The sequence below is a fragment of the Galleria mellonella genome, unplaced genomic scaffold (genome assembly GCF_026898425.1).
Source record: "Galleria mellonella isolate WM207_F2 unplaced genomic scaffold, CSIRO_AGI_GalMel_v1 utg139, whole genome shotgun sequence".
NCBI lineage: Eukaryota > Metazoa > Arthropoda > Insecta > Lepidoptera > Pyralidae > Galleria > Galleria mellonella.
Window position 1 is genome coordinate 5,927,062 of NW_026441995.1, and position 25,515 is coordinate 5,952,576.

At 31.8% G+C, this 25,515-nt stretch overlaps 1 protein-coding gene across 1 annotated transcript; it reads right to left on the reverse strand.

Annotated features, from left to right (window-relative positions):
• Window positions 1-41: 41 nt before the first annotated feature.
• Window positions 42-24,906, reverse strand: LOC113513247 (testis-expressed protein 2). Its single transcript, XM_052903614.1, has 20 exons — window positions 24,678-24,906; window positions 23,845-24,297; window positions 22,826-22,932; window positions 22,444-22,585; window positions 21,778-22,301; window positions 21,101-21,188; window positions 20,505-20,658; window positions 17,763-17,978; window positions 15,710-15,780; window positions 15,166-15,368; window positions 14,469-14,590; window positions 14,019-14,184; window positions 12,147-12,266; window positions 10,365-10,523; window positions 8,496-8,685; window positions 7,887-7,990; window positions 7,306-7,427; window positions 6,470-6,554; window positions 5,878-6,017; window positions 42-5,448 (listed from the first exon to the last, which is right to left on the reverse strand). The coding sequence occupies exons 1-20, from the start codon at window positions 24,694-24,696 to the stop codon at window positions 5,259-5,261; spliced, it is 3,375 nt and encodes a 1,124-aa protein (XP_052759574.1). The 5' UTR covers window positions 24,697-24,906; the 3' UTR covers window positions 42-5,258.
• Between the last annotated feature and the right edge of the window lie 609 nt (window positions 24,907-25,515).

Consider the following 25,515-nt stretch of genomic DNA (forward strand, 5'->3'; position numbering starts at 1 on the left):
TTATTTACGTACGTGACGAAAGGATGAAATGATAACTGCAATTAAATATAGCAATTCATTTACTGAAAAAAAAAATCACAACTGATAGATGATACCACATAGAAAAACTACTCGGCACGGTTTAACTCTTAACTATTATATAATATCACATAAACACTTTATAATTTGATAAACTATGTACACATAGACATATTTATTCAATTTTGGTACACCGTGGAAATAGTTATCAATCACTCAGTGATCATAATAGTTATATAAATAAAGAGAAATTAACATAAATTATATCCTTTACGTGGGCAATAAACAAAATAAAATTATTAATATTGTAACAAAAGATATTTAAAAAAAAAATATATTTTAAACGATATGTACATAGAGAAATTGGATCGGAATTCAAAGTCTTGCAATATGGAGCAGACACTGAAATGTTTTTCGCTACATATCTGAAAATTCATGCATTTAAACGTTAACTATTGAATTTTAAAAATAAATTTATCAAATCCCATTTCAGAATTTGCCCCAATATTCAATTTACATTTATAATAATACAACTTGCACCCTTTACAACATATCATGCATCTCTCTACATGGCAATTAGATTTTAATTTAATACAAGGGGGTTATTAGTACAATTGGAAATCGTTATTTTATGTAGGCAATTTTAGTCCTAATTAATACTTTACATCAGGACTATATCATCATGAAAACATTTCTAGTTTGCCATACTGCTTAATAACATTAATTTTACACCATTTATATACAAAAACTGTGCATTAAAATCTATTAACTCCTCAATATAATGATTGGCATGTAAAAGATGTTCAAGTTGTAGATGATCCAACTTCAAAATAGAACAGGTACATAATTTGTGATATGTAGTAGTGAAAATGGGAAAAATTTATACATTTCTGGCAAATTCATTATATTTGGTAATAACAGCAAATAGTGAATATATTAATATGGTATACGAACAACATTGATCCAAAATTTTCATAAGACCTCATTACACAGTACGTGCGGAATCATTGAAAAGTGTAACAATCTATTTTTTTTTTGGCATTATATGTGAATGATTACAAAAGATCCGCAGTATGAAAACTTAAAACTCAAATTATTAAAATACTAAAGCGCAGAAAAAACTTATATATAAATACACAGAACAATATTAAACTGGCAATCTATTTTCTCCTGCACTAAAAAATACTACTCGCACCTTTTCACTTCAAATTGTTTTATTTATAACTTCATTATAAATTCGATTATTTTACATAGCATTCAACCTGCCTTCCGCTCATTAAAGTCAAGATACAAAGATAGCAAATTCTTGAGCAAGTTATTGTCAGCCTTTGAAATGTCCATACGAGATATGGACGAGCCTTCCACATAAGACGTCCCACATCTAAACCACATAATTAGGTATAATAATGCACCAATTTATCTTATCCAATATTGGAATACGAGTGCTGTAATATTGCACAATAAATAAGTGAAATTGTATTGTTTACATGCACCTGGCATACAATGTAATAAATAAATAGTGTACAGATCCTTTAATTTTCCTAATAGGCCTCCCACACTCTCAAAATCCGGTTATTAATAACATAACATAAGAGACAATAACATAAGAGAGGCTAATTAAGAGTTTCTAATTTTCTTGTGCGACTTATTCTTTAAAAGTACTTGTAAAACTAATAATACTCGATAAATAATTTCTTATTCATGAAATATATTATTAATGTTTATATTTATAGCCAAAAAATGCATTTGCCCAAACTGTGTGAGAGAAAAGATTAATACGAAATTAAAACGAAACATCCAATTAGAAAATAACAAATGCCATAGAAAATTTTAAACCATCAATGATGTGGATTCATTTGTTACAAAAATATTAGATATTTCATACTAATATAAAGTTTGAAAATAGAAATATTTAATTCTCATTTATAATGTTTTCATATAAAATTTGATACTGCGATTATAAGTAACGCAATTATTGTCGAAACATTTATTCCTACCGATAGGAAGCTCACAGACTTGACGTTAATAAATGACGAAGCCACAAATATGACGATTAATGACAATGGCGTCGTTACATACACTTAATGAGCACTTTTATAATTTGCAGCAGCACCGTTTAGGTTGTACGTTGTCTGTTAACACTTTTATAATTTAACGTAGCACGGTACAATACCATAAGATTTACTTTTATGATATAAGGTAGATAACAAAATGTGTGATTTTAATCTTTTACGACTGGGGACGATTCTTAGGTGCCATTTCTCTTACCTCTTAACCTAAGAATTTAATTTGATAATTTGGTTTTATGGACCACCATAAACTAAACTTATAAGAATTTTGACTTAAATCTATTAGAAAATTAGTTCATATTGGTCCTTACAATAAACATTCCGCTGTGACATTAAATTGAAATTTTAATTTTAGATATAAATTTAGAGAAATGACGCCTTAGAAATGACCCATCGTAATGAAGACGTGTGAGGAAATTTAAAGAGTAAATCCAATCACATGAAAATATAAAATTACATTATTACTCTCTTTACATCGAAATAAACGAAAGACTACGTACAACCTCTACCGACAGATTTAGAAGCATAAAATTTTGCACAGTTCTTTGAATAAACTAGGTAAGCACTAAGGAAGATTTTTATTAAAATTTGATTCTTTAAGAATATAGGGGGGAAACTTTATACAAAAGATGCCGATGAGAAATCTTAGTATGGTAATAGAGATGCAGACAAAGAATGAGAAAAAGTGATGTAGGATAAATTTAGTACAGAATAGCATAGCTATTGTCACTCTTTTATTTATTTTTTACAACTTATGCTAATTCAACTGTTGCTAGTATGTTGATATAAATTATCTTTTTAAGTTTTAAATTTCTATTACTTTCACTAGGTACTAGATGAAAAAATCTTATGACAATAGCTTGATACCGTATGTTGTAAGTGATAACGTTGACATTCACATGGCAAGATTCATCATCGACATAGTACATAAGAATAGCAAAGAGCTCCTGACAATAAACAGTCAAGCAGTAGTAGACACGTCACTAAAATCCGACTATTCTTTTATATAATATTAGCATTCCTTTTTTAGCTCATAGCGGATATATTTATTTTATACCGTTCTCATGTTGCATAAAGAATTTATAAAATTAAGACATACTTAAACGTCATTCCATTCATTAAAATCTATCAAGCCGTTGAGGCTACATGTTGCATCTAACACACCTACATATAACCGAGGAATATGAATAATACTTGTCGGGTATCAGGAAACGAGGTCCTTTCCTAACATCCGACAAGTATTATCCATATTCCTCAGTTAAAAATATAAACGGTACACGCAACGTCCATTAAAAATTTTCTTTTTCGAATTAATGGCGTACAATACATCCGCGTAGTCGCGAGACATTGCAATTGCATGTCTTTGGATTAGACAGGAGATAGTTTTAGCGTTTAATATTATTAAGCGAATTATCTTACTTTAGTTGACAACACATTACAGGAAAATATTTTCTATTAAAAATGGAGATTAAGCATTTATCGGTAAAAATAATAAAAAAATTGTATTTTGGCTTCCTACTAACATCTTTTTCTAATAATCACTTTGTTTTATAAACGTGAAAAATACTAGTACATAAATACATTCAGTTATTAAAAAAATAATTATTAAATACGTACACACTAAGTGGAAAATAATAATAACCATACTCCAAATATTATACAACAATATAACATAAGCCAGTTAATACATAAACCACAAGCACATTTTAACAATCGTTATAATTAAATATTAATACATTTTTTAATTAATTTCTTATTTATATACAATATGAAAAATATTTCAACATTCGGAACAAAAATAATTATTTATATCTAAGTGTAATTAGTATAAATGCTATGTTTGTTCTGCCATATATTAGTTCAACCAACATTGGCTATATATTTTGTTATTTGTCAATCGTTGCACAAACGTGACACATATTCGACGTTGAAAATAATTTGAATATATTCAAACCATATTAATCTATATGGGAGCTACATTTAAAATCATAATTTTTAATCTTAATATTACATTTAAATTTATTTTCGAAATGTGTCGCGAAGCAATTTTAAATAGTACCGACATGTCTATTCCGCGCACGGTACAAACTACCTCGAAACGTTGGAAATGTCTATACGATTTACCTAACATTGCGAAGTCACGAAAATAAATTTAAATACGTATTTGTAAAAAAACGCGTAACTTTAAAGTTACTTCTAGTCATTATAATTATGTCTTTCATGGTGATATAAAAAAATTAAGATAGTTTCTTCCTTATTGAGACTATTACACCTTGTCCATGTAATGTCTTTTGTAAATAAATGTTCAAATTGAACAAAATTAGTAGGTAAACATATTTCTTATCATTATTTTCAGTATTCCTTACAAGCGACAACCTATAAGAGTTGTGATGAAGGAAATAATAATTTGGACAAGGTTGTAAAGTAAGTCACGATGACAAAAACAAATTAAAATATTGACCAATTTTAAGCATCCAATTTAACCAAAATAAAAAAAAAACTTATTTGATTCTATTTTTAAAACTAATCTTGTACTACTTCTTCTAGTTACCTCAGTTGTTACGAACAGTTTAGATAACTATTAATTTCTCTGCACTCTCTTATAACAACTACTTACAAACAGCGTTGTACATTTACATGTTAAACAATGAACCACATAACACCTGATTACCGATTGTTACTAATATTACTCTTCATCTAATACAGCAATATGTAAGTGCGAAGGAAACTCTTCATAAAACTGGCATTTCGCAAGAACATTTAATTCTTCTTTTTCTTAATTATATAAATTTGGAGTGTCTCGTTGTCATGTTTTATTTATTTATAAGTAACGACTCTATCTGGCTTTGCAGTCTTTTTTTTTTAATAAAATACAACGCGTGTACCTCATAGATAATGTAGTTTTTACGTGAGTGTTTAAAAATTCGGTAGCATTTAAAAAAAATTGTAGTTTACCATTACAATAAAAAATGTATTTACTCTTTATAAGTATTATTATTTTATTTCATGAAAGAGTTCCCATACACCCTTTTTATATGAATATATAAACCGAGAAATCTAAATCGCAGACAGTGGCGTTAATTTAAAAGACACCGTAATTAAACAGCAGGCTGTTCCTGTCAAGCGATAGAATAAGCAGGCAATTCATGATCTCTGATTACCATAGCACGTCTACTCGAATTCGACGGGCGTGGGCGTCATGACGTCAATAATGATGTCCTCCATATTGGGCAGTACGAGAACCTTCTCGAATTCCTTGCTGAGCTTCTGCTCAATCCAGTTGGAGATGTGCGCAAAACGTAGTGTTCGCGCGCCCACCGCCGGCCGCGCCTTCAGCACTAGTTGCGGGTTTGTGCGGAATCTGCAGTTTTATAATACGGAATAAGTCAAAGATACAAGTCGACGTTATATAGTTATAAAAATTAAAGGAATTATAGTCACATATATGTCTTATATAGATACATAAGCAAGCCTTTGCAATAATTACTAAAATAGTCAAACCTCTATGTCAAAAGAAAAAGTAAAAAGTTTTATTTAAGGAGTTTTGCTAATAGTTAATGTAAGTTTTTTGAAGATTTTCGAAAAAGTTAAATTCTTTTTCTAGACAAGTGGTAAATGAATTTATCTATAGATACACTATCATTTCTTCACATATGAGAAAAAGCAAAATGTCGGATATAGCCATCTCGTTCTATAAAATTGATAGGTTTATTTGCCTATTCTCTAAAAGGGACAGGAATTAATAAAGGCTTTTCGCCCTTTACGATTTCTTTATAGACAAAATATGTACCCGATCCACACACGGTCGTGCGGCGGTGGCGGCAGATTGACGGCCAGCCGACCCTCTAGTCCATGCAGCTCGAGTTGTAGTTTGATGTCTGTGTTGGACAGGCCTTCCATCGCTCTCTTCACGTACTTGTAGTCTGTCACCTGCACATGTACGGTACACATTAGATCTGTTTGTTTGTATATGCTTTATTGTACCAGGATATGTTGATTGTTGAGGTTAAATAGTTATCTAAGTCCTTCTCTATCTCAAATAGTGCTTGTATACCAAATTTCTTAAAGATTAGTTGAGTCGTTAAAGCATCAAGTGGCAACAAACAAACACACTGACAACAATAATATCAACAAGGATACATCCTATTTATATTATAAATGCGAAAAGTTGTATAGGATGGGTGTTTATTACTAGTTCATGTAAAGGCTACTGATCTGAATGAATTTTGGTATGTAGTAGGTTATATCCTAGTTTGAAACATAGAATACTTTATATACTAATCTATGCGGAAGAAGTCGCGAGATACAGGTATCAAAAAATACAAATTCAAATAAAATGTCCACAATTACAATATTATATATAAATAATGGAATATTTGTACCTGTTGGAAATATTTATTTGTTGCTATTTTATCAACCATTCTTAAAAACTTCTTTTTCGAGGAACCACCTTCAGTCGTTGTTGATCTAAAAAAAAAGAAAAGCTTATTTAAAAATTCAAATAGCAATCATAGCTCCATAGTTGATTATGGAAAGGTAGCATAGCTAGCTATTTAGTGACAGCAATCCGAGTAGGACAGAGGTACCCATTACATATATTTTGTACAGTCTCACCCTGGTTTATTTTCAACCGACTTCAAAAAGAAGAAGATTGTCAATATGGATATATTTTTGTTTGTTACCTCATAACTCCGTTAGTTGTAAACCAATTTCGAAAATCCTTTTTTATCTGTAAGGATATATTTACAGATTGGTCATCCATATAGAAATTTTATCAAAATCTATTTAGTAGTTTTTATTTTATACAACTTAGAATGGCAAACAAGCTGACGGCTCACCTGATAGAAAGTGGTAACCGTCGTCTATAGACATGAGCAGTACCATGGACATGAATATACTGTTTCGCCCATGATACCCCCCATGCGTTGCCATTCCTGAGGACTCAGGTGTTATTCCTCTGTACCCTGTAAATTCACGCCATATCCCACCCTTCAAACCGAAACATAGCCATGCAAACAACTGCTTTACAGTAGAAACACGAATAGTTTTTAATATTAATATATCTGGTTTTGCTACAAATGAAGTCAGTTTCACTACAGTGACTATTTACCATTAGATGGGCTGTATATTTAATTACCACCTTTGTGGTATAAAAAAAATCTTTGTTTTTGTGGAACACGATCTTATTTTATTATATATATAAAAATATAGAACTTACGCAGCGTCCGATAGTGGTATGTTATCAGCGCTATCGACAGGCTGTAGTGGTGGACTTTCGTCGTCGCTACTCGACTCAGCCGAATCTTCCACCTCCGAGTCGTAAATGGCCGGCTTTCTTTTCTATGTAAATAAAACAAAATTACATTCATTTTTATTAACAAGTGGCAAACTTTAAACAAGCTTCATAAATAATAAATTGATATCGTTAGATATATTATAAAGTGGCTATAAAGTTCCAAATTAAGCAGAGCTTATATTATTGATGAAAGACAATAGATAGAAATATTTTACTTAATTTTTCTTTCTGTTTGTAATACATAGAAATTATGCATAGAAAATACATAGAACAGACATACTCATAAATACTAACGTTTGACTTGTGTGGACATCAAACCTGCAACCACTGGAATATAAGCTGTTAAATCGCTACACTGTTAAAAACATTAAGTTCACACTAACAGCGGTTTGACTCATGCGTGCGGTAACGAAAACGTGTCTACCGTAGTTTTTCACTCGTGTAGGGGGCAAGGTTATTGTTTATAGTCTGGTTCATATTGAACTGCATATTGCATTACTAACCCTTAATTGTTTTTCAGAGAACACAACACCCGTCACTGATGTGTTCAAGTCGTGTTCAACTATGTTTTCATCTGTCGCTAACAGCTGTTCTTCTAAAGTCATATCTGTAACAAATACCATATTGAATAAAGTATGTTATCTGTTTGGAAGGTTAGATTTTTATTTATCTTTACGCAAAGTATCTTATGGTCTAAACAGAGAACTAACTAATGGGGTAACGTGTATATTTCAAGTTGATATAGCCACTTCTAATAAATTGTGATGTATAGAGACATTAATGTGATGTATAGAGATTTGGAAGTTGATTCCAAAGAGTCGTTGTGCGTGGAATAAAGTGCCTTAAAAAACGCACGGTTGAAGACCGCTATTCATCCAGATGGTTGGGATGGAGCTTTAGTTTGTGGCGGGTATCCGAATAATTCCTCAGAGCTCACCTCTGCTCACTCCCCATGATAAATTCGGTAAAAGATGCACAGAGATGCAACATTTCTATGCAGTTTCAGTGGGTTGAGTCGGTCAGTAGGGTGTTAAGTTTTTGATACATTTTGTAATAATAGATACGTATACGGTCGCAAGCGCGCCAATAATAGCGTGAAACAGATTGCTCACTCTTCTCCTTGAGCTTCATGAGGTTGATCTGCGTGAGGAGCGCGATGTAGGCGCCGCCGTCGTAGCGCAGGTCGGCGTCGAGCCACACGCCGCGCTCGTCGCAGCGCGGCGCCGCCACGCGCTGCAGCAGCGGGCACGCGCCGCGCAGCGACAGTTCCGTTACCAGTAGCGGCGACATGAACGCCGGCAGCTGCCCATATACCACACGAGGTAACATTATAAATCGATTAACATAAAGGGGGAAGGGATTGTTAGTAATGTGGACTTATTGCTAGTAAAATACCCTATCAGGTCGAACTTTACGTGGTCCCTTTCTGGAAACCTTTGTGCTGAATTCCAGGTGTATTCATTATGATGGGCTAACTGACCTGCTTTTTCATCCTCACCTTTCACCCCTCACTGGTGCCCCGCCAGCGTATACCGATAGCACAGGCGGGGTTACCATTTCATTATCATCTATTAAATACAAGTAGTGTTTATATATTTAGCACTCAGCTCTCACCAGTCTACCTAGTACAGGATCTGGTGTGAAGATACGTTAATTGTCATTTCGACAAAGTATTTTATCAAATAAAGTACATATAAGTATTCCGTGACCATCACTCGATTAATTCAAAGTCTTATAATTATAATAAAAGCTTAGATCCTATCGTGGGTTATCACAGTATATCACAGTGGGCTAACTGATCTGCGTTTTCATTCTAACCTATCATCCCTTACTGGTGCCCCGCCAGCGTATACCGTTAGTGCAGGTGAGGTAACAATTCCATTGTCATCCATTAAAAAAAATAATTAACATAAGGAAGGGTAATATTTTTTTTTAATGTAATGACAATGAATTAAGAATTTGCAATGGTTTTCAAGGGGAACTGCGTGAAGATCGACGCGACATACCCCAATATTGCCAGTAAATGGAGACTATCCGTACAATTGTTCTATCCATGGTTTTATCGTGAAGCAACTGTTTGTGTCAGCTTGTTTACCATTCTATGTATCATAAAATAATATTAGAGACAACACCCTGGAAAATAATCTTAAATACGCCAATGATTGACTCATTGTTAACAATAAACCCCCAACCACGAAGACTTTCGTATGGTATTCCCTAAGGACCATCGATTAATTCCCGGTGATTTCATCAATATTCATCATCATGCACTGGTACCCCTACACTATAGTATATCGATAGCGTGACAGCTGAGGGAGAGGATAAACTCATCTACAGTGGTGGCAGACAACAGGCAAGACTCATATCTTTGGACATACTTTGCAGATTGTGCAGTGAGGAATCGGAATCCATGAAACACCTAATAGGGAACTTTGATTTATTGGCAAGTATGCATATGACTCTACTGGGATTGGCTTATCCAGAGCCAAGGAACTATAGATATCTTAAATCGTGGCATATCGCATAGGTTCTATATAGTACATGGCAGGGGGAAACAAAAGATCCCAATGGGTCGACATGCAACGGCTTAGCTTCATATGCAAATTAAAGATAAGATATCGACAGAGCACTATTTCATTTTTCTCTTGTTTCAAACTTTTAACACCAGAGGGCAACACTATCACACTGTCCCATTCGTGTTTCTACCGTGAAGCAGTTGTGTTTACATAGCTGTGTTTCGGTTTGAAGGGTGGGATATGGCGTGAATTTACTGGGTACAGAGGAATAACACCTGAGTCCTCAGGAATGGCATACATGGGGGGTATCATGGGCGAAACAGTATACTCTGTTATGTCCATGGTACTGCTCATGTCTATAGGCGATGGTTACCACTTTCCATCGGGTGGGCCGTCAGCTTGTTTGCCATTCTAAGTTGTATAAAAAAAATTGTTATAGTAGAAGTGGAGAGGATGAAGACCAACCTTGAGGGTGTTGAGTTTCCTCTGTATGCGGTCCTGCAGCTTGCTGATCATGACGGGGTCGCGCATCACGTCGAACACGAGCCGCGCGAGCACCGTGTTCACCCACGACACCTCCGCGGGCAGCGAGCGACACTCGCACTCGCGCGGGCTGCCTTTTGGCTGATCATACACATGAAATAGAATTTAAAATTTTGTTTCATACAGTAACGGTCTTTATTCTTGATGAATTTGCCTGGGACCAGTAAGTACTTTTGACTAAAAATATAAATGTCAAAATTGGCAAACAATTACATAATAATTTAAAGTTATTAAATAAAATATACAGTTACAGTCTACAGCATTCTTCAAAACGGGGGTAAAGAAGTTTTTTTTCAGGGTCGGCAACGCACGCGTAATACCTCCGGTATTGCAGGTGTTCATAGGCTACGGTAACCACTTACCATCAGGTGGGCCGTATCCTTGTTTGCCACCTCAGTGGTATAAAAAAAAAAGTTAAATTAAGACCTCATTTCGTTTACAATTCAATTGAAAACTTTCTATTTATTTATACTTTATTGACTACATTACAAAAAAATGTTTGGTACAAAAGACGGACTTAATTCTATATACCATTCTCTCCTAGTCAACCTTTGGCAAAACAGAAATGTAATTATCTGAATTAATGTGGCGTAAAAAAATAACTACATTTAGAGAACAAATTTGAATAAGATAAAAGTGCTTTATTACTGAACTAAATCATTAACAATACTATTAAACATAATGTGTGGATGGCGCCCCAATCTACCTCATTCTAATGTAACTATATACAAATAATTATATACAGGGTAACTTCTAATCATTTCCTACCAATCAGGGAACGGCCAGCCCTCTGATGTGTATTCTAAGTATATACTACTGCCTATACAAAAATGTATCATGTTTCTAAATATTTACTACTAAAATTAAATAGATATATAGTCGGGTTGCATCGTTTAGAACTCTGCGCCCGAGGTCCTATCCACCCTTTGCCTCTTGTTAAGATAGACTTGACACAAATTTACTTTTTACCAGTTATATATTTATAAATAATACTTTTATGTACATTTCAATAGCAATACTAAGCAGGTATAGAGAAGAAGGTACTAAGTATTAAGTAGTAAGTACTTCGTTTTTTCTCTTCTTTTTATTCTTAGAACGCTCGCGTGGAGTCGGTTCTATTTGACACGTCACACCCACATTTGATGTTTGTTTGTGTGTTACGTTGTGCGACTATAAAGTATACATTTATTCAGTACAAGCACAATAAATCACTGAAATAATGTGTCCTTATGAAAACTGGGTTTGAGCATCGAGCACTCAAATCAGAAGTATAATTCTTATTTGGAACATTTTATTTATATTATTTCCTATTGCAATTACATCAATTCTTATTCGAAATTGACATTTTCTTTTTTTTATACTTGGCCTTTAATAATAAAATAGACAAAAAATAATATTAAGCAATAATACTTCTTTATACAGATTGTTGGAAAACCCTTTATTTTTTCATACCACAAAGGTGGCAAACAAGCATACTACCCTTTTATAATTTTACCCTATTTGTTTAGTATAATAAATAATAATAATAAATAGAAATATTATTTAAAAAAATATTGCATTTGGTATGTTAATATCACGATGATGCTAACTTCATTGGAAATAATTATAATAAAAAGTATGTAAATATTATATTATTTAGAGATTCAAATGTATAAACAATATAAATGAACATTATATTATATATAATAAAAAAAATATTATCACCTGTATAATTTTAAGTAGATAGGGCCAAAAGTTCTTCTCGTAGGTCTCCATATCGGGCGATAACGGCTGTGACGCCGACGTTATCGTCACACCCTCTGATATTGTGTCGTTTGTTTTGTTCTGTAAACATATAGCTATTTATACAGTGTGAATAATTACATTCCTTACTATTATAGTGTTTACACTGATCATGTATTTGGAATCATTATGCAATACTTTCATAATTTATATTCAAGTCAAATTTGTGTGGAATGAATTGATGTGATTTTAAAATTAGAGATTTTAACATGTTATGTGAATCCATATAATAATTATACAAAATATAATTAAAATTTTAAAGCAACAAAACTTGATAAAGACCATACTTTGATAAGGGAGGGATAAAAAATCCACACTTCAGTGGAATACTTCCGTTTTGTAATAGGGATTACTTCTGTATTATTCCAAATACTAACTATCGTACATTCATTTGTTTTTTTTCTTTTTAATTGACCTTCAGTTACACTAGAGAGTGTGCAACAGAGTGATTTTTTTCCATTGAATTTGGTCTAGTCAAACCAATATATATTAAAAAACAGAATTGTTAATATAATCCTTACTAATATTATAAACGTGAAAATAAGTTTGTTTGTTTGGCGACTTAACGGGTTGCACAATCGTTATGAAACATCATTCCGGTCACGTAAATGAAGTCGCGGATAGAACCTAGTAAAGTTTTATTATATGTAACACAATATAATATGCCCTTATAAAATGTATGAAAGATTTTGCAGTAAGTCCTGATAAATGAAGCGGAAAGGAAAAGCATGACTGCCCAAGCGTAAATAGAATATGACATGAGAGGTAAATGTTAAGAATAGATACATATTACATACTTATTACACATGATAATTATATATTAGTATGTAAGGAATTAATGATATGTCAGTAACATCTGTACCCTTTAGTTTACTATATTTTAGTTTTGTCAATATGATTTTTCATTTACTTATTTTGTAGATCGAATCGCGAATAAATTAGTAATAAAAGCGATAAAAAGGGTTTTTAATTGTAAGTTAATTATCCTATTTCTTTAAATATTGAATATTGATATATTGTCAGTTGTTTTGAAATAAATAATAAATGAAATGTGAATAAAGAATGGAAACGTAAAGAGTAATGAAAACATCCGGTTCGAAGGACCACTTTATTACGAGCTAAGATTAGACTACATATCAATGATTGGTACACAATAACGAGTGATGTAATATTGAAGTTAAGAAAAAGTGTTAGTTTAATACGTGATAAAAACCAAAATTAAGATGTCCGCAGAAATCGGGCATACCAATCCAAAGTATCAACAAGCTAAAGTGGCAATGGGTCGGTCTAATAGCTCAAAAAACAGCAAGTGAAAAAAAAAAAGGAAATATTTCGATTAACGAGTTTGTAAAGCAAACAAAATACAAAGCGACCACCAATTCGATGTATACCAAATGCGTTCCAGGGAATCAGGATTCTTTGCGGTTGTCTATGGAAGGGTTAAATGACGTATTTTCTGCCAAACTGTTTGCAATTACTTCTCTTCATCTAAAGGATACCTAGAAGACATCGCTTTTAGTCATAAGGATACCAATTGTTATTATGTGATTTATTTCGAGTAATGTTTTCTGCTTAGTATTGTAACTGTAATCTTTTGGAGGGAAAATAATGTATTTGTGTTCAATAGTGAATAATTATGTAAGTTTATTGCTGTTTTCTAATATTGTTGCTACTCAATTAGCTAATTCTTTTAAACCTATAAATTAATTATTATAAATAGTTATGGCGCATCCCAAAATGAATTAGCAATGTGTGTTTAAAGTATAGTTTAAGACCGAACATGATAAAACTTACTGAAGTCTTGGCGAATGCTACAGTGTCCTTCTCTGATAGTTTGTATACAGCCATTTCAATACCATCCTTGTTTTCGACGGGTGGTTCGTTGACCGATTTATCTTCAACTGTAGACGAGTCAGCCGACGCGTTAGCCTCTGATATGGCGGTGTTTAATCGCCGAAACCTGTGGTGAAATTAGTTTTAACGATTAATCGTTTATCGCTAATATTAACTAGCAATTTCGAATAATATTCTTTTCAGAAGTCTTTTTTAATTGAAAGAAGTATATTTTACAACAGTACACTACATTAACAAAAAAGTCACGTGGACATTACACACGGATAACAACTAGATTATAATATTAGAATAATTATGTATTTTAATTATGTAATTATGTATATAAATAATGAAATTGTAATAATTGCTTAGGCATTGAACCGAGACCCTAACAAACATAATATACCAGACCATTCATGCTTATCGCGGCCGGTGCGTGTGAACAAGTACAAGTGTGAATGTTTGTCCTTGGAATGTTTTACATGCACGCTCCACTCGCCCTCCACGTTGCCTTCGGTGGCTGTATCCAGTTCCTAAAACAAAGAAATATAGATTTTTTTGATACTAAATTATGATACAATCTCGAATAAAACCTACAGGTAAAATAAAAAACTTTAGTATAAGTAAATAATTTATTTACCTAATAATGTATATTATAAACGTGGAAGTTTGTAAAGAGATTTGAATGTTTGTTACGTTTAAAAGGCAGAACAGATTTGAATTAAATTTGGTACACATATAAACCATATCTCGTATTAACACAAGATACTTTATTTATTTTAATTGGCACGAGAAAAGATGTGAAATACCGCTAGTCGATAATGTTTAATAGATATAATCGCACAACCATTGTTTAAGCAGAGGCAAATAATAGACAGTAAACCTATTGTAATTAGGTAAAGATTTTATTGCTATTGGTTGGCATGGTTATGTTTCATGAACTCACACGATAAAATCTACAATGTAAATTTAAATACTAAATTTCAATTATACAATGTTTGTTACCTTGAATTGCTGTGTATTACTTATATAATAAATAGAAACTTGTTATATAAGTGTGTGTTTGTTAAAATATAAAAATAAAATGTTTGGAATCCCTTCTACTTACAGCTTCTTCTAGAAATTCCTTAATCCTACTCAGCTCGTTCTCATCCAATTCTTCGTCGTCTTCCTTCGTGCTGGTGGCCGATTTCGTGGTGAGATCCATTTCCGCGTCGAAAAATGACGATTCTTCGAAATGGATCGCCTTTTCTGATGGAGTTTGGCTTTCGTTGGGTTCTGTACATGTCGACACACTGTCTGTCTTCTTATCTGAGATATTGCATAAAAGATAGCTTAATTAATCATATTATCATGTTAAAAATAATCTCAGTTAATAAACAGGTATAAATCTTGACACTTGATTATATTACAAAATAACATTTCGATAAACAAAAAAAAAATCGCTACTTCTATTGTAAATGTATAAATATCGTACCAAAACGGGTATGAACATTAGCAAATGCAAAAAGAAACATCGAAATCGGTTTAAGATTTCGATATCTTCACCAATTTAAGTGTCAAGTCCACAACACTTTATAGATAAATGTTAAATAGGAGTTAACAATTGTTAAACATTTAAATGTAGACGTTAAGTACTAAATTATAGTTACCTCTATGTATTTTTCTAACAAGTCTATGTCGTAGGCCTTCTCTTCCTGTTTCTCCATCAGAATGAGATGCACTAAAAAAATTAATTACTGGTCGTTAGTGGAGGAAGGGTTCATTAGTAACGAGAACTAACAGCTGTCAGTGCGGTCGACATCCACGTGGTACCTCCTAGAAATTACTGTTAATTCTTGTCTAAATCCTAACGACGGGCCAACTGACCAGCGTTCATCCTCAATTATCATCCCACATTAGTATCTCGCTACCACCTACCAACAGCGCAAGATTTTTTTAAGGTTATTTAAGAGGAATGGATCCCATAAGGTAAGTGAGATTGCACTAATGGTGTACGCTGAGGGGGAAAAGGGGAAATGGGGATTAGAAACCCTATTACTAGCCTATAATAATATACCCTGTTAAGTCGATCTCATTGCGGTTCCCTCTGGGCCATCGTGATTGTTTTATTAATGAATTTGTCACGATGGGCTAACTAACCTGCTTCATCTTTACTTTTCATCCCTTACTTATGCCTCGTTAGTGTATACTGATAGCGCAAGCTAGCTACTATTCTATTATTATCGATTAAAAAAAAAGTTTACGCTCGCTAACTCACTTAGTTGGGACTGGATTTGAGAAGAAAATGCATATATTTAGAATGTTTCTGTATTGGATGTTGTGTGGTTGTTTGAGTGTTTAGTGTTTTATTTTTTGTGTGTAGTGAGCAGTTTTATGTGGTGTGTATTGCTGGATTCATGTGTGTTGGTATTGTTTGATGTGTGTGTGTGTGTGATAATATGTATGTAGTTTGTAATATATGTGGATTTTGTTTGTTTGCCTTACGCACCTGTTTAACCAGTGTCCTTTGCAGTGACATTACAGGGTACAGAGGAGTAACACCTGAGTCTTCAGGAATAGCAACACATGGGAGGTATCATGGGCGAAACAGTATACTCTGTTATGTCCATGGTACTGCTCATGTCTATGGGCGACGGTTGCCACTTTCCATCAGGTGGGCCGTCAGCTTGTTTGCCATTCTAAGTTGTATAAAAAAAATGATTAATGGGCAATGTTGGTATTTTTATTCAATTGTTATAAGATTACAACTATTATTACTAAACTAACTACTTGTGAGAGGGTGGAGTCCTCTGGTGTGCAGTTTTGAATCCGAAGCACCAAGTAAGAGTCGGTCGGTTGAGTCACCGATAAAATTTTTGTGACGCATACTTAAATAATTTCAACGATAACGTGATAATATTATCTTTTCAGTACCTAATGTAGGTGAAACATCAAATACAGATTCTGAAAAATTTCGATATGCGAATAGTTTTGGATTATATGAAAACTGTTAAAAGCACCTTTTATCTTTAAATACACAAACTGACGAAACTTCTAAATTATACTTTTTAAAACTTATTTATATTTTTTTAAAAGTCTATGTCTATGTGTAAACTTATCATGTTTGTCGATGCCGACAATTACTCATTCATACTTATGTATTAAACTCGGGGACGTCCGATTACAATACACTATGACTCACGATAGTTAATAGTTACAAACGTATGAGAAAAGTTATTTTTTATTATAGGTATAGATGATGACAGGCAATTGCCTACAAATTGCGTATAAGCTTTATATATATGTATATGATATTAATATATAAATGAGACAAAAATCGATATTATATTATTCGCAGGAATTAAAAGAATGTTTTACAGGTGAATAAAAGGGTAAAAAAAGACTTGAAAAGACATGGATGGGTTGTGAAAGATAATATGTTTAGAATAGGAGCAAATGCGGAAATGATTACAAATAGAGAAGAATGAAAGAAAAAAAAAAAAAACCTTTAACGTCGACCCCAAACTATTGAGAATAAGTCTATTTCAATAGAGGATTAACGAAGTTCTGTTGAAATTATCTTAGAAACATTCTCTAAACGAAATTAGTCACAAATCAATACTGCTATTGTACATGAGTAGACTATCTATTAGTTGGCCCAATTATATTTTTTTTTTACATTTTTATTAAGTTTTATTGAGAAATTCTATAATATTATCTTACCTTTTTTCTCTTCTTCTCCAAACAAACTTTCTCTTCTTCTCTGGACTAGTATTAGTCTCAATACTTTCAACCTCGTGCTGGAGTTGCTGCTCTTTACTTTTCTTATCCGAAGCACCTTCTACTTTCTTTTCCGCAGCCGTATTCTCTTTTTCTAACACTTGAATCTTCTCTTTTTCATTCAGTATAATACAGATTGGATATTTTTTGCTCCATTGTCTATAAAACAATATTTACTTTCAAGTAATCCTGTAAAATTATACATACCTTACAAAAAAGGCGCAATCTAATTTAATTTGCTGACGGATCAAATTCAGGCAAATTATATTTTTTAAGTACCAAGTATTTTAAATTTCATCAATGTTATTAATGAAGTTTTCAAATAAAAAATAATATGAAAATAATAATGTTAATAAACACTTAGAAGTAATTAGGTATTTAAATATGACTACAAAAAATAATTATGATTAAATTGGTAAGGAAATATAATATTACATTCAATATTTCCGTAAATATATGTATATAGAAACAAGTAGACAAGATAAACCTAATGTTTGATAGAAAATAATTATAAATTATTGTCTGTTGCCGTTGTGATAAATGATTTTTTTTTTATTTATCCTATTAATGTGACAATAAAATTGTTAATTTAAAATTAAAATAAAATTGATATTTTATTTTAAATAAAAATTGTTTTTATATATTTAGGCATTCTTTTTATTGAAATAATAGTGAAAAATGAGCAAACCGTCAAACGCTATTGGTAGTATATATTTAATCATGTATTATAGTAGATTATTATTTTTATGTCGGTGTAATTTTAAAGCATTTAATCTCGATAAACACTTGACAAGAATTTTTTATTAAGTATCTACTACGACAAGAAATGTATATATTTGAACGAGTCTCCTTTAGCACAGTTGACTATGTATAGTATTCAATATACAGGTATCTACACAATAGAATATTGATCTATTAAAAAACAAAAACAAAAAAAATATATCGTGCGATCGAAGTAGATAATAGACACGGGCGAAGTACAGACGGTCATTAACCTAATTGTTTTCGGTCGAGCAGTTTGTTAGCGAAGGTTGCCGCTTGCTTGACAATGAACATCTAAGTAGACTTTGTGCAACACAATTTAAAATTTTGTTCTCCAAAACACCGATTTCAATCTTGGCAAAAACAGTTATTTTGATTTATAACAAATCAACTAATCAGTTTTTGATAATATTTCTATGGAACCAATTTGAAAGTAAAGTTTTGTAAATCGGTTCATAAATGATGGAGTTCTGAGGTAGCAAATATAAAAATACAACTAAACTGAGAACCTCTTTTTTTGAAGTCGGTTGTAAAAAAAAGTAGAATTAATTAATACATGTATAGCTATAGACGTCAACGAGTATTCAAATTATGTTTTTATTTAAAGCAGAGTTAATATATACTGTACGATATAAAATACTATTGTAAGATACTTGAACATGATTTGCGTAGCTAAATAAATATGTTCTGAGCCATAACATATAAATGCATAATACATAAAATTATAATCCTGTTTCTTATTTTACTATAAATACAACATGATTTTATAATTATTTTAGATAGGCGTTGATATATTTAAATAATTTTGTTTAGACTGCTGAAAAAATATTAAAATTTTTGCTATTAAAGCCTCTCTATACTAATATTATAAATGTGAAAGTAACTTTGTTTGTTCTCTTATAGCGCCTTAGCAGCTTAATCAAACACTATGAAATTATATACACGTACTATATGTAATAGAGAAGGATATAGGCTACTTGTTATCCTGATCAGTAAACATATTCCGATCACATAATGTTGACATTATTATGTCATCATATACAATATATTTATACAGGTAATTGGGGGGGGGGGGGGATGGGACAGACAAGGAAAATAGATAATATACGTATGTAAGTAATGGTAAATTACAGTCGTAATATGTTTAAGTAGTTATAAGTATTAATAATAAGTAAGTTTACATATGACGGACTCATCTCTTATTGGCGTTCTCTACTAGTCAACCAAGAACCAGGCAGAAAATTAAGTAAGCGGTGCATTTTTTACTAAAATATGTATAAATAATAAATTATTAATATTCCTATTAAAAAATCATTGAGTACCTAAATAAAGAAACAAAAACGAATGTGACATTGCTTAACCTTTTGACCGCCCCGGTCAGATCTAATATTTTCGTGCCTATAGCTCTACTGGCGTATTTATTTCTCCGACAAAGAACTTAGGTTCGTGTTTGGTTTTCCATTTTTTATTTATATTTATTGTTTATTAATACAGTAAATAAAATACGAGACAGAATTTGGAACAAAAGTTTACAATATTTTAATTTTACCTGTCATAAGATTTTTTAACAACAAGTAATTACAATATAAAGTTTCTGATTTGATTCAGGCGTTAGAGGCATGGCAACTGATAAAAACCAAGTAGTCAATAGGTTAAAATTATTTTGTATTTCGATCGGGGAATACCCCGACCACGCGCTTACCCAAACTTAGCTTGCTGGGAGGTGGAAGTGATTAGTTCAGAAATATGGACGAATGAAATGAAATACCTATCTAATTGACACGCCTTATCAGAGACAGAATGCATAATGTTTATCAATTCTATCTGAAAATCACCTCCATTTTTGTAAAATAAATTTATATTAATAGTAACCTTATTTATATTACTAAGATATAATATTTGTATAAATAAAAAAAAAAATACCTTCTCCTTACAAGTCCTTTAGGTAATAGTATGACTCGAGCACCAGTCAAGTTATATAGTCTATGCTGGTAAAACACAATGTTTTCTATCTTTTCATCCCACAACGCTTTCTTTGGCACCTTCGTTCTTGTGTATGATATTCTCAAGTTGCAACCTGGTGACATACATATGGGTTTAGTAACATTACAGATAAAATAAAAATAAAAATATGTTCATGACCTTGATTATACTCCCAAATTGAGTGTTGAGGCATTTTTTAATAGGGTCAAAATGGAATGGTAATCGCGCTTATGATATTGGTGATCGCTGGCGGGGCACCAGTAAATGATAGATAAGGAGAAAATCAAATCAGTCGGCCAATAGGGACGAAATTACCAAGAATTAACTACGATGGTTTCCAAGAAGAACCACGTGGAGGTCGATCTGATAGGTGTATATTAAGTATTTGTTAGTGTAATGGAGAACTTAATACTTGACGTGCCTACATCTAACACTATTAATAATGTTTTCCATTATCGGGAAGTTAGTTGGAAGTTTAATCTTATAAACAGTTTATTTATTATATCTTATCAACCAAGTCAAACCAAGTCACTTACCTTCCAATTTCATAAAAGCTGTTGTTGTTTTATTAATATGGTATGTATAAGGATCGTAATCCGGAAATCTATAGTGGTTTATCCAGCCCTGAAAATTGCCATACTAGTTAAAATTTTATTCATTGTAAGACACATAAATATTACAATAGTACAATTATATAAAGCTTATTGGACTGTAATTAGACAATTTTATATACTTGAATACAGTATAGTTAAAAACAAAATGTACATTTATATATTCACATTTTTGTATGTATTATCTTCATATTTATTAAAAAAAAAAAAAAAAAAAAAAAAAAAACAAGCATAATTCTGTGACTTCGGTCAAACTGTCTCAATCCAAAGGTTGCCTAACGAGATTGCTCTTAGCGATAAGGCCGCCCGTTATTTTCTCAGTGTTATCTTTTCTTGTAATTGTTTGTATTTGTAAGAAGTTTACTTCTGTAATCTTTTGGAGGAAACAATAAAGAGTATCTATCTAACAAAGTGAGTGTCATTAAAGTCAAATATAATAAATCGAAATAATGAACAAGTTCAATAAAGGGTGTCACGCGTAGAGTAACAACCCTGTATATTGTAAATTTTAATTTGTAAACTTAATATTCATAAAGCGTCGTCATTTTTTGGGGCTAAATTACTTTGGACTTATATATTATCATTAGTTATGAATTTCTTACCTCATATTTCTTCAGAGGTGTATGCTCCTTGACGGAAGGTATAGTGTATGCAGTAGGCACAGCACTGCTATTTTTCAATTGGAAAAAACTACCCCTATTTGGTTCGTCACTGAAATAATTGTCTAGCAACCACTGTTTGAGGTTGCTAGCAAAACAGAAGAACCATATACCCAGTAAAAATCCATTCCAAATGTTAGATTCAGGAAATAAAACATAGTTTATGAGTAGTAAAAACGTTAAGAAATACATAGAAAATTTTAGGAAATAAGTCTTTTGATTAGGCTTCTTTGACTTAACATTGCTTTTGCTTGGTGGCAACCCAAAGTTGGTTGGAGTAGGCGGCGGTTGTGAAGGACTGTACTCTGTAGACCTAGTTTTGCTCTTCTGCTGATTTTCTGTTTCTACATTTGAGATGTCACCATAACCGTCTATTGTATCCTCTAATGCCTCTATACCAGATTCCACGTCCATCAAATTGCCGTCATTTAGGAAGTCTTTAGAAATGTCAGCCGAATCACTATGAACTGGAAAAATATTTTGAAACTTATTGCCAGTGTTCTAGAGACTAGTTTACTGTTTACATCATAGTATTGATGACGTAACATAGGTCTATTAGCTGGTATATGTTTATTTTTTACTGGTATCTCAATTGTTAAATAAACTTACCTAAATTTTTGTGTGTATCGTCACTTGAATCAGAATGGTTCTTTATATCGACGGGAAGACTTGAGTCGCGGTCTGTCGCCTTTGCTGTTAAAGGCTGAGTTACCTCTGATAAATTCTGCATGCTGCTATCTAAAGAAGATACCTAAAAATACACAAAAATATAGGATATGTTGTAATTTATAATATGACAATAGATCAATATTATTAGATAGATTTAATTTGAAATTGTAAGTAGTCTATGACTGATTATATGTTTAGAGAGAAAATAAAGAGAACGAAAAGTAAAATGGTGACCACATCAGCCAGAAAAAAATAAGAAAGAAAGGAGAATTTGTTTAGAAAAAAAAGCAGTGTAATTTATGAACAAACTAAATGTTTTTACCTGATTGTCTGTATCCCCAACACTTTGTTGGTCCAAATCTTTGATGGCCGAATTTTCTTCTGAGTCTGACATAGAATTATCTCTGAGAACTGATTTCTCTTTTGTTTCTGATGAAGATAACAGATATTTTATTTTATTAACACAGCAGATGACAATTAATGTTAATTAATTAGTAAACTGATATAGTATACTTTCACAGAAGATTCCTTACATCTTATTTCAGAGATATGAAAGAACCGATTACCAGTGGTCTCTTTTCTTAAAGATATTGTTTCATCAATTACTTATTCATGAGCATTCTGAGAAACTTGTTTTTTTTTACACTGTATCATCTATCCTTAGTATAGTATTCATTATCGTCTGATAATAAATACTATACTAAGGGTACTAGTCAACTGATAGGAATTCTTAAATACTAGATTTTTTTTTATAAATACATTTATATTATACATATGCATAAAATACCCAGACTAAGACATATTTATATATAAAAATATGTGTATTGTACAGTTGTACTAAACAGGTTAAAATATTTATGTATTTTACAATGTGCATCATAAAAAAATTCAAGATAAAATTAGATGCAACTTGTAATGTAATGAAAAATGGACTCTCTTTTCTGTGCTTAGCCTCTTTTGATGCAACTTATGACAATTCAGAAAAATTTTAAAACAAATTTATATACTAAACTTAATTTTTAGGTACTATGCAATACATTACTTAAAATAGATCATATTGTATGATTCAATAAAAGACTTATTAGCTGATCTCTCAATGCATGTTTCATTTTATACAACTATGGTGGCAAATGAGTATATGGACCTTTTGATAGTAAACTGGTTATAGACGCTGCATGATAGATATAATTTTTGCCATAATAATAAATATATTTTTACTTGTGGTTACTGAATTATTTCTAACTCATTATAAGGTTTAAGTAAGATTTTAGAACCAATTTCATAATTTATTAAAAAAAAAATTTATACTCTGAATGATAATGGTAAAACAATGCTACTGACCTTCAACAGACCGGGTTTTCATATCTTCCACTGCTTGAGCTATTTTGAATTTAAAGTCATGGAATATTTTCCATGTCTCATTACTTTCTTTTGTGTCTGGAGCTGCTTCAGAAGTACTTCTCTTACCTAAACGGTTTAAATATTCCTTCATGGGAGAAGCAGACACTTCCTTAGGTGGTACCACTGGTTTAGGCTCATCAGATTGTTTCGGATCTGCAGGTTTCACATCTTCAATTTTTTCTGTGGGTTTTTCAGGTCTTATTGATTTAAAATATTTTTCTAAAATTGATGAAGATTTGTCACCTCTCTTAGGACTGGCATTTTCGCTTTGGGTGCTTGATGGTAGTTCACACTGAGGTGTAGGAGGATCATCATCACAAATATTGTATAGTTCTTCAAGTTCCTCATTGTTAGCATTATATCTAAATGATAGGGAAGTGTTAGGTGATTTGCCTGAAAACCATATTTTTAATACAGAAATCCATTAAGATTTAAACATAAACAAAAATCTGAACTCTTTCTTAAAAGACTATTAAGGACAATTAGTTGAAATGATACATTCTAAAAATAAACATAGACGCCGTGTATGAGACAAACAAAGGAAGTAATACCAACTCCCAAATGTATTATATTGGGATTGAGTCGACTATTGTTTGTTATCGTCTTTGTTGTCTAAGAAACATTGATGCAAATACAAATTAATGAACTAAATGTTAATAACCGGTTTTCAAACAAAACCACTGCGCAAATGCGGATTATTTAAGGAGATAATTAAGACATAAAAAATATGACCATATGTTGAGCAATATCGAAAGTATTTATTGTCAAAATACCTGCGCCGGAGACCTCCATAGCAGAAAACAAATGACAAAATATCAACACTACATACTTTGAAAACTATAAAAAAATCATTAAGAAATGTTCACTTTGTACATTTAAATTATTATGTTCAATAAAGAGATCGCGAAACTCTTAACTGCAATTTTTATGTAGCTAGACTTGAAATTATTTTGACATAAATTGACAATTCACGATCATTTACATCTACATATGATTATTAATACACACTACCAGACTAGTGGCGTACCATGTCAGGATGTTCGAAGTAGCGATGCGCGAAGTTACTAATACGATTACTATTTGAATGAGTAATTCAAATTATTATTCGAATATCATTAGACTTCTAATTTTATTCAATTACTGTACTGCTTCTTCTAATCGCTAAAATAATTCATTAGTAATTGTTCATGTATGAACGTAGCTGATTCAATCCGATCATTCGAATGGCAAGATCTTTTTTTGTCAATTTTTCTTCAAAGGAAAAAAAATATTAAATTAGAGAATATTTATTTTCTTTTCTTTATAAAAGTAAACTTCTGAAATAATTCAGAAAAAACATTCCAGTTTGATAGAATGCTAATATACCTGAATAAGTACTCACGATTTTTTTGAGTTATCAGCTTCGGATCATCATTAAATTCTTTTTAATGAATACTAAAATATTATAATACCAAAAATTTACCTACTAAGCGCATCACTATTACATATTTTTCACTTAACTATCTTAATCGGACATCCGTGTTTCATTCCCAACTTCTATTCTTACTCTACTTTCTTCCAATGATTCTATTATCTATAAAATGCTATCATCATATATACATGATAACAACA